Raw genomic sequence first — 17,298 nt, 5'->3', positions numbered from 1 at the left:
AAGGAATGCCGATAGTATAGTAATAATAGCATTATGTTTTGTGTTTACATAAATCGAGTCTTCCACAAAAGTGACCATCTCTGTCAGGTGTGCTTTTGACGGAAACAAATGAGCACATTAGAGCACGTACAAGTCGATCAGGCAACAGCCTGACGTTGACTGTCAGTGATCAGACCAAAGTAGAATAATTAAGAAGGGAGAGACGTCATCATCCTATCACCACCTCCAACGTGTCAAAATTTAGCTTAACCACAGACATGAGCTGAAACTGAACTATAATGTTGTGTATTCATGAGCGATGAGGTGAGCCAAGCATGCACTTGTCACAGCTTCTTGTTTGTGGAGCTCTGCCACTTTTTAAAAAATATATATACAGTGTGTGTGTGTGTGTGTGTATATATATATATATAGGCTACATAAACAGGTTTTTTTGTGTGCTCATTTCAATGAACTTTTATACTTAAAGATACAAAGCACGAGGTCACCACAAGCTGGATTTTTGGACTTCCGAGCTTTTAGTTGATTGTTGTTGCATCATGTGACGAAGGTCTTTATCAGTCCTCTGTACTCCTCTGGAAATACAGTTCTTGAATCATGTCGTTTCTCTCTGGTAATTGTTTACTGCGATTATACTTGGCAATAAAGTGAATAAAATTGCACACTACAAGCAAATTTAGATGATTTTCAGTCTTCATGCAGAAGAACATAGAGCTTGTTGGTTATGAAGGACATTTTGTTTAGTTTTATATGATGCTGTCAGTCATTAGTCTGTGAATGCCAATAACAGGAATAGTATAAACCCATCACCTTACACAGTTACTTCTATCCCTTCACAATGGACCTCAAAATTGCAGACTGGACAAATGTTTTCCACAATGAAACCTTTGTACTTATTTACAGCTTGACCAAATGTAACCTAATCTCCTTAGAAATACATCTGTCAGTATATAAAAAGCAATGTTTTTTTCTATTAATTTATGGTTAACTGAATTTGAGTCATTTTATGTGATAAAAGGATGTGAATGGTAGTTAGGACTTTATTTATTCACGACTAAGGCACAGTATTTTTTGTAATTACTTATGAGTTTGTATGAAATAGTCTTCAAGATTATTTATGCACTGTAAGCCAAAGATTTTTTGCTTGCAGTCACAGTGTGTGGTTGTGTGTGGCAATGTGCGTTTTGGAGTTTCGTGCTTCTGCCTAACTAAAAGCTGGCAGGCGTTGTGACTGGACTCATACAGGAAGTCACTGTGTGGTTGTCGACAGCCTGCCCCCATTTTAAAAAGTTTAAGGCTCCTGAGGCCTGGGCTCCATTTTCTCCCACAGCAGCACCTGAACTCTGCCTCACACTTCAGACAAAATGAAGGCTATGTGTCACAAACTGGTTCCAACTGGCCGTTGCCATGGTTTCCACATTGGAAGGAGCAGTTGAAGGAAGGAGGGGTGGTGGGTGTGTCACATGACCACACAGAGAAATGCTTGATGTCATGTGATGTGTTTGGTAGAGGAATACATATGTGTACTGATGTAATGACAGTCAAAGTGGAGCAGAGAGGTGAGTAACCTGAAAGTGTGTTGGCCCTGTTTGTGGTCTATCAAGGGTCACCTGTTGGCCCCTGTTTTCCCCTCCGCACATGTTTGTGTGCCCAGTATTGAACTAATGGGTTCAGATAGACGCAGTCTGTGCAGGCCAAACTTGTTAAATTATGAATGAAATGAAATGCAAGCCAATGTTCCCATGCAGAAAAATAAAGCAGTTACTGGATTGGACATGCCTTGAATGGGTTCATATATAAATCAATCAAATGTGAGGGAGTAAAAGCAACACCCCCCCCCCCTTTTATTATGTGATTTGAATGGTTCATTCTGTCAATATCTGACCAAATATAGTCCATGTCTGTTGCATCTTTATTTTTTCATTAAAATTGAAAGTCATCCATGGCTTCAAATGGCACTGAGCTGTGTTGTTGTGTTCCATTTTGAATGGACAATCCCACTCCCCTAATAAAGACTGATTCAGCAATCCTATAGTGGGGTCAGTTTGAAACCATGATCTGAGAAGCCGAGGCATGCTGAAACACTAGACCTTACATAACCAAACGGCTATGTGTTGTGATGCTTGTGTAAGCTGTTCTCAATAGTATGGTAGCAACCATTATAACCCAGTTTATCAGAGATGCCATAGCCTTGGCTTAGAAAAAAAGTCTCTTATTGTGAAACATTACAAAGCTCTTACTTGTGAATTACATGTGTCTGAGATACTTGACCATGTTATATGTGTATAATATAAACTGCCTCTTGATGCCCCAGTTAAGCTTTTGGAGGGTAATCCCTCTTTAAATAGTGATATGTGAAAAGCACGGATATCTGACATCTTTCCAGAGATGTCTGACATCTTTCCAGACTTGGTTCAAACACATGTAGAAAGCATTTTTCTGGATGTAACAGTATAAACAAAGTTCCATACCTGGCAGGCTAACATTGACACTAGAAGTTGGTTCCAGATTTTAAAGATTTACTTATCTGAACTTCTGGTTTCACAATGTGTATCCTACATGGTTGACCTTGTTGAACTAAAAATGTGATGCCAGTTGAACTGCTGTTGAAGAGGATAGCAGAGAAACGTGTCTGACGACAGGAGCGTGTTGGTAAACGTGTGAAGAACTGGGTCAGTGAGTTTGAGTATAAAAGATGAACAAGTCACTAAGGGTGGGGGAAGGGTGTGTGAAGTGGTGACTGAGTGATTGACTGAGTTAGAGAAAGAGTATACACAATAGGTTGGCTCCTGGCCATGTATTCCCCTCCCCCCCTCACCGTCGCCCTCTCCAGTGTCTCCAGCGGACCTCCTCTCTGCTCTGTTGGTGACTCTGGTGCCGGCAGCTGGGAGGGAGGGAAGAGCTGAGGCCCAGGCTGTGCTGATCCGGCTAGGCCAGAGGCCTCGTCTTGGAGGTAGGGGAGGGGCGAGGCCTGTCTGGGTGGTAAACTTGGCATAAACTTGAAGTTCTGAAAACGCACACTCGTGGTGTCTGAACAGTGACATATCATGGCTGTGTATGTACATAACTTCACATTTTGACCTAGAGCCCAACCTCTAACATGCTGTTATGTTTCACAATGCCAAACTTGCTACATCCTCCACCGGTTCTCTTGCCACACAGACTTTAATTTTTTAATGCGCCAACCCTCAGGACCTGACAAGAGCCCTGCTGTGATAGAGGCAGATTCATTCTTCACCACTCACTGTAAAATTAATACCTCCCCCAACGTCTTATCTCCACCCCTCCCCTGATTGATGCATATGTAGCTTGCCGTTTGTCGCCTTTGTTCTCCTTGAGCCTCAGGAAAAGCTGCATAACATTTGAAGCTTTGAGCGTTTTCCTCGCATGGAAAAAGAATTGGAACGAGAACCAGTTAGGTTTCTCATGTTGGTGAACGTCTTTGGACGGGAGAGAGCAGGAGGTCTTGTCTGTTGATGTTACTTTACACTGGTGGCAATGGGTTGTTTCGATATTCCCCTGCCGCCATTACTCCATTATTGATCTCTTGGTTCTTCTTGTGTGTTCAATGCACATTTGTACTGCAACAGTCCTGATGAAATCATGCAATGCTGCCATCTAGTGGATGTAACACACAACCATACAGTCGGAGCAGTCTGTTGGAACTGCTTGTCTTGATTAAAATTAGTGCTCAGTCTTTATCTGATGCCGAAAAACATTTTCAGCATTTTTTTGTCTTGTTTCTTTTCCCAGTGTCATTAAGAAAGAGCGACAGCCACCATCGCCGGATGATGTGATTGTGTTGTCAGACAATGAGCCCTCCAGTCCCCTAATGAATGGCCACTGCTTCACGAAGACAGACACTGATAAACTTATGGTGGGAAAATAACTTTGTATACAGTACAAAATCATTGTGTAGACTTATACATAGGTATGCACACACATATGCACACTTCTAAACTGTTTTTCCCCCACAATTTGGCATTAACAGAAGAGTTCTCCTGAGGAGAGGGAGCGTTTTATCAAGCAGCTGAAGGAGGAACTGAGACTCCAGGAGGCCAAACTGGTGTTGCTCAAGAAGCTGCGACAGAGTCAGATTCAGAAGGAAAGCACAACGCAGAAGGTAATAACCCCGGTTGAGTGTTGATAGTGAATCGCATATCTTTAAAGCACAACGGTCAAACAGGATTAGACCAAATGGAAGGTGTTAAAATCATGATTTTTAAAACCCACAACAGCTATTTGATATAACAGTTATAGTCTTAATTCACTTGTGTTTTCCAAAGTACACCATGGCGATTTAAAAAAAAAAACTTCATGCCTTCAACAAACAACTTCATGGACTAACACTACACTCTGTTCTTCTAGGCGGGTGGCTCCGTAGCTACTCCTCCTCCTCTGGTGAGAGGTAGCATCACATCAAACAAAGGACCCCTACAGGTAGTTGCTACACTTTGTTAGAGCCACCTGCTGCAAACCTGGATCAGTGTGTAGCTACTTTAGTTCTCATTCAAGGTGGAAACTGAATAACAGTTGTTGGGTCACTGGTGTTTCACGTGTACAAAATCAATTGCACTGCCTTCATTGCCTGCTTTTAACAGGCTTTACAGTTTATGCGCGTTCATGTGTTTACAGGTGACAAGTCGAAGCTCAGGCACAGTGATCCCCCCTCCCTTAGTCCGAGGTGGGCAACATGTCCCGTCCAAACACAGCTCTCAGATTGTCATGCCACCCCTGGTCAGGGGAGCCCAGGTTAGTGGTCCAAGTCACTGTTAAATGCGAATTGTCATTCAAGCCCACATTTGAAAAGTAGTTGTTTGAAGAGCTCCTAGTTAATTTCTTATTTTTTGTTCACCTTGCTCATCCCCTACATGCATCTGTGATCACTGCCTCCGTGTGTGTGTGCTGCCATCAGCCTATTGCAATGACTCCCCAGCAGATAGCCAGTCTCCGTCAGCAACAGCAGCAGCACAGTGGTTCGGGACCCCCACCGCTTTTGCTAGCACCCAGGGCTTCTGTGCCAAACGTCCAGGTCCAAGGCCAGAGGATCATTCAGCAGGGACTCATCCGGGTGGCTAATGTGGCTAACAGCAATGTCATGGTCAACATCCCTCAGGTGAGGACACAATACATTAGTCAGTATCCATGTTCGCTTGGATTTTCTTCCACTGAGAAGTTTCAGAGCTATGAGGTGTATGGTCACACAAACAATTTCATCCTCAATCGCTGAACTGGTTTTGTGTTTGTGTCCAGGCCTCTCCAAACAACTTAAAGGGCTCTTCGGTGTCACCAAACTCTAGTGTCAATGACTCTCCAGCTAGCCGGCAGGCAGCTGCAAAGCTTGCACTGCGTAAGCAACTGGAGAAGACGCTATTGGAGATTCCTCCACCAAAGCCTCCTGCTCCAGAATTCAACTTCCTGCCTTCAGCAGCCAATAACGAGTTCATCTACTTGTTGGGCTTGGAGGAGGTGGTGCAAAAACTTCTTGAGATGCATGGAAGAGGTGGGTAGATCTTTACACAAAAGAACAAGTTCATGGGAAATGTAGGTTGAACAGTAGGCTAAAGATGTTCATACATCTTTGCTAAATAAGCCCTCTGTTTCTTTTATAGGTAATCTGGGCCCAGCTGCAGCCATGGCCGGCACCGTACTCAAAGAGCCATACACTTGCGCCCAGTGTAAGACGGACTTTACATCTCGGTGGAGAAAGGAGAAAGCTGGGACCATCCTCTGTGACCAATGTATGTCGTCTAATCAAAAGAAGGCCCTCAAGGCTGAGCACACCAATCGGCTGAAGGCAGCCTTTGTTAAGGCACTCCAACAAGAGCAGGAGATAGAACAGCGTATCCTCCAGCAGGCTGCCTCCTCCTCTTCCTCCTCTGTCTCTAAAACCAACTCGTCCTCCTCTTCCTCACTGTCCAAGAGTGAGATGCTGGTTTCCCAGCAGTACAAGCAGGTCAGGGCTGCTATGCACCACAAGTCTGTGGCTGGCCACCACTCCACCATTAAGCAGGTGAGCTTCATGATGATGGTTCAACGCTGTTTTTGAAACATAATTCCTATTAGCATTATTTATCTGCATGTTTGTTTACACCGGCACCATCTCATCGCCCATCAATGTGTCTGTTCCTGCAGAGTCAGCTGTCACACAGTGTCCAGTCTGCGGTGGGTTCTCGTGGTATTGCCCACTCATTCACCTCCTCTCAGCTGCAGAGCGCCGTAACTGCAGCAGCGCTGGGTGGCAGGCAAGGTAAGCACGCAGCAGCGCGACTGCTGCAGCAGGGGACAAAGGTCAGCAGTGGCAGCAGCAGTAACCAAGGCAACGTGTCCACATGGAGGAAGCAGGGCGGTGGCAATGCAGGTAGATAAATGTGAAGATATTGGGCTGACAGCATCCAAGATTTCTGCTCCTCTTTGTAGTAATCACTGTCTTGTGGGCTTGGTGGACTTCTGGGCTGTCACTCTTCAGGCTCTCCTCCCATTTCTTTATGATTGGGTTTTAACTTTAGAGTAAATCTACCACTCATAGGGGGCAAGATACTTTCACTCGTCTTCATTTTGAGCTTCTTTTTACATCAGTAAAATTGCTTTGTATGTGTTTGATGTTTTGATCTCCAATGAATTGACCACCAATGTTTTATTTTCCAACAGGTGTGACTATGGCCTACGTTAACCCCAGTTTGTCTGCCCACAAGAGCACCTCTGCTGTTGAGCGTCAGCGAGAGTACCTGCTGGACATGATACCCTCCCGTTCTATCTCCCAGGCAGCAAACACATGGAAATAGTGTAATCTCACTTCCTACTGACATCATAACTATTACCCCTCCTAATGTCAATAACAGCCATTCTCTCTATCATTGTAATCTGGTCTATGAACTCTGCCTCTGGTTCAAATGGTGCAGAGGAGAATTTGCCTGATTAATTTGAGAGATACAGGCAATCCTTCACCTCTTCCTCAGATATTTCTGCTACCATTTACCTACCGAAATCCCTCCTCCCCAGTCGGAGTTGTTCCGTGACAGCATGGGATTCTGGGATTCTACTGCAATGAATCCCTCAAATATGGGTACCCATTAATGAGGGTTTGGATTTACATGGTCTTGTACAATTTGACAAACATCTAAAGCGATGTTGACTCTCCCTCCCTGCGGTATTAGGTGAACCTTCCAAGAGGGGGGAAAAAAATTCTGAGCCCCACTGCCTCTGGATCAGGCAGAGGAAAAAAACAAGAATTGCTATTATCACGGCAAAACGCTCGCCCTACGTTCTACTCTCCTTCCCTCCCTCCCTCAAGTCTGAGCCAGTCAGACTTTGGTCAATTGTGGCTGAACAGAACATAATGGAAACTGAAGACCTCATCACAGTGACAGTGTTTGAGCTTCGAGGACCATCCATGGAATAACTGCTTCAGCTTTGCAAAATTGAATAATGAAACAGGACTGTAAAAAGGATATATCATCACACAGACTGCCTCTTCTCTCACGGCGTGCATAGTAGAAAAGTCAATGTGTGTTGGAGTATTTTGTATGGCTGAGTGTTAGAATTTTGTCTTTTCTTCTACAAGTCATATACTGTGTTTGGAATATTGTGCTCCCCAATACTTTGGAAGTGGCCTATTGTTGAGGTCTGAATTTACAGGCTGTTACTGTTGAGGTGGTTTTACATCTGATGGGTTTCATGTTGTGGCCTACTTTTAAATACTTTTGTTTTTCTAAGATGAAGGAGGAGAATAAAGGTTAAGGTTTCGACTCATGTAAAGACACAGAGTGTATGCTTGGAGGACTATTCTTATTGAATATTGTTAAAAGAAAACTTCCAAAGAACTAGTGGAGCCCAAATGGAATCCCTTCTGCTAGAAGGTTTCTAGTTTATTTGAACCCTCTCTAGAAACATGAATTCATGCTAAACTGAGGGGGTGTAAGGAATGTCATATTTTTGACATTGTTTTGCTTTTAGTCATAGGTTGTGGTGCATTATTTTTCTTCTATAGACAAACTGTCTCTGGGTTTATTTATAGGGTCATGCTAGTAAAGTTATATTTGTATGCCCTAAGTTTGAATTGATCTCCACTTAAACGGATTTGTTTCTATTGTGTGTCCAGTGTCTCACGCTAACCTTCCCATTTGGTCTGAGAGAAGCTGGACAACTTTCAGAATGTAGTTATGCAAAAAAAAGAAAAAAAAAACCTTATGGCAACAAATGACAGAATTTCTTAGTCTTTAACATCAAGTTGTGTATGATTTATGTCAGGTCCTTAAATTTAGCTAACTATGCCTTTCACACAAGCTCTATTGCATTTTTATCAGGTCGCAGCAGCACAGGATAAGCTGGTGAAGTACAAAATGTCCTACATTAAACTCACGGAGTGGTTTTAATAGAAATGTGCTGTTTTCTGCGATTCAGTCGCTGGGGTAGTTCAGTTGCTGTGAATGTGCCACACAGCAGTGGCTTTGTTAAGACATTTTAGTGGCTGAAGGGAAATTGTCACTAAATTTCACATTTAAACAGAATATTGATGTATTGAATTTGATGGATTAACATTGGTAACATATATGTGTATTTCAATATGTGTGTTTTGAAAGCAATACAAGTCTACAAACACAGTCTGACTACCCCAGCAGACTTTTTTCTTTTGTCTATCCCATTTTTTAAATTTTCACATTTAAAAGGTCATCATAATCATCTCGTCACATTGTCATTGCAAACCTGGCGTCTTGCTGTCCTGTTGAATTTGTGTCCTATATCTAGAATTCACTTTTAAATTCACCAATTATTGTCAGGCTCCATTACAGAGACGGGTGGAATTGAACCCCTCTGTGCTGGGATGTCATCATTTAACATTTTGGGTTTCATTAAGGATGGTGCTGTAATGCATTATGAACAGTTTTGCAGATGGAAATGCAAACATATAAAATTTATTTTTCAGTTGCTCAACGTCATGTTTTTCTGTCTCAAAGTAGTCTCTAGGCTTCTCCCAGGTTGTCTGTACATTCCTGACAGGTAGAAAATGGCAGTCTGCTTCCTGTGGATGCAAAATAAGCAATCTGGAATGAACCCATCATTTTATACCCTAGGTGTAACCTTGTGCTGTCCTGACTACTGCCTGCTGCTGCTGCTGTTCAACAACATCACCATTCCGTTAATTTGGGGTTGAAGCTCTGCTGTTTGCAGTGTAGCCCCAAAGGATAATACATTGTATGAGAAATGTTTTTGTTTGTTTTTTTTTGCTCTATGAAATAATAAAAACTAATTTTAACCCCTTGTTCATGGTTGTTCTGGTGATTAATATATGATGTTTAAGTCCATCAGAACTTCAGTGATACTTCTAGACATGAATCATAATTTCTTTTTTTCTGTTCTGACTGTCAATGTTTGGATTTGTGGTTTTGGAAACGAACAACTTCGGTTTTGGTCTATTGCCAAGCTTATATTTAATATCATATAGGACTAGACAAAAAAAAAATCCTTTCTACAAGTGTAGGTTCACACACTCAAAACCAAAGTTGAAAGTTGAAATCATACACAAGCTAATGTTTGAGCTTTTTTCTGAAAAGCTTGACATGTATGTTGTGAAACTAGTTGTTGCATGGAACCTAAACTCCCTGCATGCATTCATATATTAGTTTATATTAATATGTTGTCTAATTATGTCAGTTCAAAAGGAATTACTTGCAAAAATGTGCTGATTGATTGTGTGACAGACTTGATAGAGTGAAAAGTAAGTTACGAAAAATCTCTCATTTTCTCCCACTGGTATGGGAGGTTCTGGATTATTAACAACTGGTCTTATGTTAGTGTTCCCGGAGAAACGGTATTTATACATACAGTAGATTCGCATGCCTGAGAGACCTCGAGCGGATCTGAAAAAGAGAAAACTTCTGTAAATACTTTATTGTAATAAACCATTACAAACTTCTCCATGTAATCGGGATTAAAGGAAAAAACACATCCATTTTTAACATTTTAAAGATTCAAACTTGTTCCTCGCAAAGGTAAATGCAGCCTGTTAATAAAACCTGGGTTTAGTGAGCAGCTGCAGTATCACTATTGTCACATTGTTTTGTATGAAAGACCGTTTTGTTCAAAACTGCAAGAACAAAGTATGACCACTAGGTGGCAGAACCTGCCAACATTCTGCTGCAGTTGTTTGCCTTCACTTGCAAGGACGGATTTTATATCATATTGATCCTCATTCTTAATGGGAATCTCTGGTGGAATATAGAAAAGAGAGACTTCCGTCGTGGCGTTGGTAGAGACCACAGCCATGACTCTGGGCTGAGCTGCAGGAGCTGACCATGAACTCTATAGTCAGAGCAAACTGGAGGGAGGGAGAGGGGAGACCTTTACAGAAGAAAGCCTGGTATTGTTTATCACCACGACCCACTTACAAGCTTCATTCCTTGGCAGCCACAGGTTCTCCCTGTGTTACTACTATACATCCCCTTGCTTTCTGTGTCTGCATTTGCTGGGTTATGTTGTATATTTACATTTCAATGAGGGGATTTTTAGTCTCTCATGTTTGCCCTAAATACATATGATCAAATCTGAACGCATCAGAGTCCCATCAGGGTTCATTCATTTTCACTGAGAACTCCACAGTGTGTTTCATGTGACCCCCTTCAGGCAATACAGTGTTAGTATGAGCCGTAGCAATGAGCTTCATTTATCTCTCACCATCATGTGAAGGATGTTCTGTCCGTTAGGCACTGACTGTTTCTTTGCTCTAGATTCTCTTTTCCACCGAGGACCATGTGTCAGTGTGTGTGTGTGTGTGTGTGTGTGTGAATTTTATGGAGGGTGGGGAGGCTGCATCCTGGGTAACTGAACAACTATGATTGCAGAAGCCTGAGCCAATCAGCCAGCGAGCATCATGGGTCCTGGTTCTTAATTGGCTGGTTTTCCCAGTGAGTGCAGCTGACACACACAGAGCCAGCTGGTTTTTAAGAGAGTGAACCAGAGACTCACTGGGAAAAAGACAGAGAGGAGAGGCAGTGATAGGCAAGATTCCGAGCGAGGAGCAGCCAGTAATTACCTTCCAGTGTCTGAACCAATCAACAGCCACCCACATATACTGAGAGAGCCATAGAGGGAGGAAGCTCTTTCCGATTCTCAGTCTCTTTTTAAGGCATAGAGCTAGGCAGTGTGTTCATTCAGTCATACTCAAAGAGAAAGAAAGGAAGTGTTTTCTTTGAGGTGGCTAAGCTCATCCTTTCTCATATCTACTAAAACCGTGTTGGGTGAAAACAGACGGACAAGATGAACCACAGCTCAGCTGAAGCAGAGGCTGAAACCATAGAACCACTGCGATACCTCAGGTATGCACCTGCTCTTTTCTGCTACATCCCTTCCTCTTCTGTTTGTTTTAACTGTCAGCTATTTACAGGACAGCTCACCACTCGGTGTTTAATGAAAAGTAGACAGAGGTATATATGAAGAGGATGACCCAAGAGATGCATTCACAAGACTGATCATTTATTTAAGTATAATATTTAATGAAAGTTCTCTTGTGTTGTTAACTATTGCACTTTTACCTGTACTGATGAAGATGACAATGGTAGCGATTGGAATGCCCACAGAAATACCTTGGTGTGCCTGAAGGAACTCCTAATCTGCTTTACCTAACTTGAATGCTCTTCGTTGCACTTTTCCTCCCCCACTGAAGCCTCAAATTGATTATTACTGATATGAGCCTTTATTCAATTATCCTCATATTACCAACTCCACCAAGCGTTGGGATTCAGTCTGTTTGGATGAGGCGGATAATCAGTTTGTTATGCAGCTGAAGGTTACCGTGATGTGTTTGTGCCACTGGCTGCCCAGTGGTGCCCACATTTACGCCGGGATTCTAATAATATGCACAGCATTAAATTTATGTGCTTGTGCACATACATTTAATAGTTTAGATGATTCAATAACTTTCATTCATTGTGGACAGGCTACCCTGACCCAGACTTCACCTCAGTTTACTCCGTGACTCTTCCTCCAAGTCAAAACCAGGGTATTTTATTTAGTGTATTAGGACCAGCTCATAATGACTGCAGGTGGCAGAGTCGATATTTATACCACAAAAGGTCTCCAGCAGGTAAAAAGATAAGTGTGTGCACACCTACACAGACATTACTCACACTCACACTAATTAATCTGTTTGGATCATCTCAGTCTGTAACCCCTCTTGGAATTACAGCTTTTAAGAGATAATAAATTACACAGGTTAATATGTGTGAAACAAAGGCTGAAATAAAACATTCAGTAACACAAAATGAATAAAAGCGAACATTGATTTTACACAATAAATTCTATTTACAGTTGGATTAAGCATTATGTCAGTAAATAACTGAGGACACATGCAAATCGACCAAAACATCTGTGGTCTCATAAAAAAAAAGGGATTTTTCATCAAGTATGCATTGTCCTGCAAACATCCACAAATGCTCACAAGCTGTAGTTTAGCAGTTAAACCTTTCAGTGTTTTCAATCACGGCAATTCCGTCTTGTTCTGAGTTGATTTGCTCAGTTCATACTGCAGCACCCGAGGTCACCAAAAGACTACATTTTAATCAGTGGAGAATATTAAGAGGTAAAATCAGAATGAAACATTTGAATGAGGTGAAATTTATTGTGAACAGAAGGAACAGACTTTAGTGTTAATATACCAGCAGGCGGTGGATCGTGAAAGGAAGCCATCCAACAAATTAGGTCTTCCAATATGAATGGAGCCCAGACACTAATGGTGTTAATGAGGAATGGCTCACGATTGTGGAAATGACTTTCTAGAAAGAAAATGTCTGGTTGGACAATTTGATCGGCGATGGACAGGAGTGCAGGTTGGAGGCACTGAAGGGGTGGAGGTGGGTGGCAGTCTTTTCATTGCTGACATGATTGACAGCACTATTAAAACCTGGAAAACTTACAAATGATTTGCTCAAGAAGAGTGTGACAGGTTGTGAGCGGAGGGAGAAGAAAATGAATTGGTGTCTAACGTTCATAGTATGTTATATAGAGCCTTACTCACCTGACAAAGATCAACTAAGCGGGTTTATTATCATTTGCACTGAAAATACATGTACATAAAGTTTACATTGGTGACAGAATAGCAAAGGCCAAATATTAAATGACTGTGTAAGGAAGTGTAAGGCTAAATTAGTTAGTCCTCCTTTTCCACAAGCAACGTTTGATGTTTCCCCCATGCTGGCCGTTATTTCTGTGCAGTATCAAATAGATTTGTAACCACGACCGTATGAAGTCATGCACAGACAAACCCTCAGATGGTGGAACACAGCCCTTTAAAGACAAATAATAGTGGTAAATTCTATAGTGTGATGACAGGATTAGAGGCTGAATGCCTCAATGATTTGTGGCTTTTCTGTTCGTATCTTTTGTTAATCTGCTGGAGTGTGCTGCCTGCAGGAGGAAACATCATTGTTACCTTTCTTGGCTCAGTTCAGATAGGATGGTGCACTTAACATTGCCTGGATAGATGGTTTTAATTCTTATCCTTTGATCATTTATCTGCAGAAATAGCTCTGAAAGCTCAGGATTTATTTTATAACATGGATTTACATATGGTGCCTAATAATAGACATCATACAGAATGATTTATATCCTCTATGAATCAGTATCACTATCTATAGTAACACTCAGACTCAATTTCATTAATTTAACCCCTCCTATCTCTTGACATCCATTCCTTGTCTCTGTGTTATTTCCATGCCAGTCATCCACTCATGAGCTTTTCTTACTTTCTTCATTAAGTTATGTAATTAAACTTGTTGCACAGACGGCTTTTACATTCTTCCCCCGTGTGTCGACATCTAAGCAGTGGATGGCAGATTAACTATCACCCAGGAGGCTTTGCCCCCATTTTCACACTCTCAGATCTCTGGAGCCTCATAGGGGCTGCTTGACAGTCAATAAAGGTAGTCAATTAAAGCCCCAATATAATACTACTGGGGAAACTGATTATAGTGACTCCATTATATTCAGGATGTGCATGTATGTGCACATGTTGCTTTTTAGATTTACCCATGTTAATAACTCATTCTTAAATGAGCATCCATCAGTGTTACTGATGATGTCAATAACTGACAGCTGTTGAAGCAACCTGCTTAAGCCGGGTTGGGACTTTCATTAATAAACTAAAATAGAAACAATATCTGGAATCATGAGAAGATTCATTTAAAAACCAAACTCCTTCTGCTGGGGCTAATTTTAGCCCGGACACACTTGTGATAAAGCCAATCATTAATCTGATATAATCATATAAAAATATATGTAATGTGTTTGCCAGAGGCAACAAAAATCTATTAAGTTACAGCATGAAATTCTAAATGTGGCTGTTATGATTTGATAATGGTTACGACTGCTGAAAGATAAGTCCAACATTAGCGCTGCTCATCTCTAAAATAACAGATTTAACAAACACATAATTCATACATTAAATTCATACATACTGAACTGATGGGTGCTTGGCTTTGCATCTGGTTCTGTCTCCGTGCTCCACGTCTCAAAGCTAGTGTTGATGATTTAAAAGGCGGAAGGCGATTTTACAGCTTATGTGTGGGATTTATGTAAGGAAACTAAAACATTATTACCTCTGTTTATCCTTCTCTTCTACTTCAGTCGTTCTTCTGTTGTATCTGTCAAGTGACAAGAAATGACCAGCAGGAGAAATCTAAAAAAAAAAAAAAAATTGAGAACATAACTGTGATTAATTACTTATTAGCTTCACTCTGGTTTAAATAAATATTTCCAGAAAGACTGAATAAAAAAAAAAAAAATCTAATTCTGCCAACAAGCGGTGTCTCATGTCTGTCATCGACGTGTTATCAATATAATGCGGTGGTTTGTGTAATTACTCAACACAGCATTAAAGTAACCTCTCCTGCTCTGCCTGCTCTGACAGTGATGAATGTACTCCCTCTCATGTCCACCTCTCCACCTTTGCCCACGACACCTGAGGCCCTGGGCCAGTCACCTTTGGAAATGTTGACTGGTGTGAGATATTTTTGTCCATCTTCCAACATGCTGTTCTACCTACCTGTCCATGTGAGCTGCTGCCAGTGTGTCAGGCTGTCTGGTTTTACCTGTCCTCATGCGTCCTACTTTGTTAATCAGGCACATTGGGCTTAGTGTTATTCTTCTGGCCTTCCTCTGAGCTCCCCACTGCCAATTCCTGTGTTTGGCAGATCCATTTCCCTGTGTGACAGCATTTATTTATAGGGCAAATGTAATGATTGGGGTGGAGATGCTGAAAGGAAAAATGGTGGAAAGAGATGATTTGCTTCGAGTGTAGTGTCTGGCTATAATTCCCCATTAAACTCAGATCAGGTGTAAGAGTTCCCAATTTCCCATGTCTGAAATGATAGCGTCGGAGAGAGGGGGTTGGTTTCAAGATGAAATGAGGACTGATGATTTGGTTTCAACTGAATCTAGTCTTGTATTTCTGTCACAGAGTTGTGTCGCATTTACAAGCTGTGAGTTAACAATGTAAGGAGTACCCTGACAGCTACATGTGGATTGAGAATAAAACCTGACCTGCGGTAGATCCTGAAGATGTGCTAGCATCTCCTAAGTGACATCACTAGCATGCTTATATTGTTATTTCTTATAGGTAGGTTCTGCTGGAAATTTCGGCTGGATTTATTTATTTTTCCTTTTTTTAAAATAAAAGAATCTTAACTACAGAGCTTTTTCCCCTGTAAAAAGTAAAAGAAAAATGCTCCACATATCTGAAAGAAGCACCTTTCACGCAGGCTGTTCAAGGAAGAGCTGGTGTGTCTTTTTTTTCACCTGCTTGTTTTGTATCAGCATTATAAATGCATCATGGTGCGGTTTATACAAAGTATGAATGGAGTGAGCTTATGAGGCACTTTGATGCAGCCGAAGGCTCTATCTGTCTACATTAAAAGTACTCCTGCCAAACAAATACACATTAGATAATGAACACATTGTGTATTAAAAAGGAAAAGAAAATAAGAACGTACAGCATTATAATGTGTTCTAATAAGGAAAATGATGACATGCTTTTTCTGAATTAGTGAGAATATGATTGTGTGCATATAAAATGTGTTAATGATTTCTTTAAGACAAGATTCTGTTTGCAAACATGTGGCACATGTTGCTATATCTCCAACACGTTTCTCTTCTAAGTGATGAATAAATGATCAGACAGACTCATACTGTTGAAGCGAAATAATGCATGGTTAGGTCACACTTCACTTCAAGTTTGGCAGAGGAGAACCCAATTGTACAAAACAGGAAGGATAGGAAGGGGTTCATGGTGACTTTGGGGTGGTGACAAAGATTTGTATGTTCACCTGGAAATCCAATGTTTCTTGTTTTCCCAAGAAAAGACACACACACACCTAGACACGTACACAAGAATGGGGACCAGCGAGTATAAAAGGGTCATGAGAGATGAGTTTGACGGCTGTTTCCCACTTGATCTGTATTGATGAGCTGAGAATCAATTAAAAAATTCCCATTTTGGTTGGAGCACCATTCTGTGTTGTACTGCGTTTTTATTTTGGTATTTGCTGGAAAAAAACACTCTCATCACAATACTTCATTCTGGCAATAGCAGTGGATCAACAGGTTCTGTCTGTCTTTGTACAAACATAGTCCTATGACAAATGTACATACACAGATATTTGTTTATGTACCATTTACGTTTTAATGCTAAGTTAAATATTAAACTAGTTCAGGCCAACAGACGATAAGCCATCTATGTAAATGGACTTTTAATGATATATGCTGGTGTGGAGGGAAACGTTGTCTGGAGAGAATAAAGAATGTTAGCAATATGTTATTTGTATTTTACAAAAATGCATTTGGTGTCAGTTTTTACAAAGCACAGTGATTATATTTGTGAGAAAATAATGCATTTCCCTGATTGATATTGTTTGTTTTATGCAAATATGCTTGTTGGGGTCTCCCAGAGTGAATCTCTCCATCATAAATAACCATTTTGTTTATGAATCTGGTGAAACCTGAACATATCATTGTTACACTAATACAATTCACTCCTCCCATCCACATATATTTCACGTCCAAAAATTCTATTTGAATCTAACATATTTAACATGGAGCATCAGAGGGAAAGCAGTGTACTATACAAAGGATTGGTATTTTTAAAATGTCTCCACTACTGCACCTCTGGGTCTGTTACGAAATCTACCATCAGAACAAAAATCAGTTTTCTGTAGGCAACTCCAGAACATTCAAAATTCTGCCTCTCAACATCGAGGGGAACAAGTCATTCCTGGGTATTTTTGAAATAGCCTAATTTAAAATACTGGGTCA

The 17,298-nt window shown here is 41.1% G+C and overlaps 2 protein-coding genes across 4 annotated transcripts in view; both read left to right on the top strand.

Moving 5' to 3' along the window:
* The window catches only part of gatad2ab (GATA zinc finger domain containing 2Ab), a 28,160-nt gene extending 18,898 nt beyond the window's left edge, over positions 1–9,262 (top strand). Inside the window, exons 3-11 of one of the 3 annotated variants that reach the window (XM_068318933.1) lie at positions 3,751–3,874; positions 3,989–4,120; positions 4,366–4,437; positions 4,633–4,749; positions 4,937–5,113; positions 5,251–5,500; positions 5,610–6,010; positions 6,133–6,358; positions 6,649–9,262. In XM_068318933.1, the coding sequence (XP_068175034.1) occupies positions 3,751–3,874; positions 3,989–4,120; positions 4,366–4,437; positions 4,633–4,749; positions 4,937–5,113; positions 5,251–5,500; positions 5,610–6,010; positions 6,133–6,358; positions 6,649–6,782 (1,633 nt within the window). In that variant the 3' untranslated portion in view covers positions 6,783–9,262. Of the gene's footprint in view, positions 1–3,750; positions 3,875–3,988; positions 4,121–4,365; positions 4,438–4,632; positions 4,750–4,912; positions 5,114–5,250; positions 5,501–5,609; positions 6,011–6,132; positions 6,359–6,648 lie in introns of all 3 variants that reach the window. The other 2 variants (XM_068318932.1, XM_068318931.1) reach the window with 2 other exon arrangements.
* Positions 9,263–10,965: 1,703 nt separating this feature from the next.
* yjefn3 (YjeF N-terminal domain containing 3) overlaps positions 10,966–17,298 on the top strand; it is a 37,729-nt gene continuing 31,396 nt past the window's right edge. The window contains exon 1 of the mRNA XM_068319902.1: positions 10,966–11,312. Within this exon, the coding sequence (XP_068176003.1) occupies positions 11,254–11,312 (59 nt within the window). The 5' untranslated portion in view covers positions 10,966–11,253. The remainder of the gene's footprint in view (positions 11,313–17,298) is intronic.

Source organism: Antennarius striatus, chromosome 7 (assembly GCF_040054535.1).
Source record: "Antennarius striatus isolate MH-2024 chromosome 7, ASM4005453v1, whole genome shotgun sequence".
In the NCBI taxonomy this organism is placed as follows: Eukaryota; Metazoa; Chordata; class Actinopteri; order Lophiiformes; family Antennariidae; genus Antennarius; species Antennarius striatus.
This window is presented reverse-complemented; position numbering and strand designations above follow the sequence as displayed.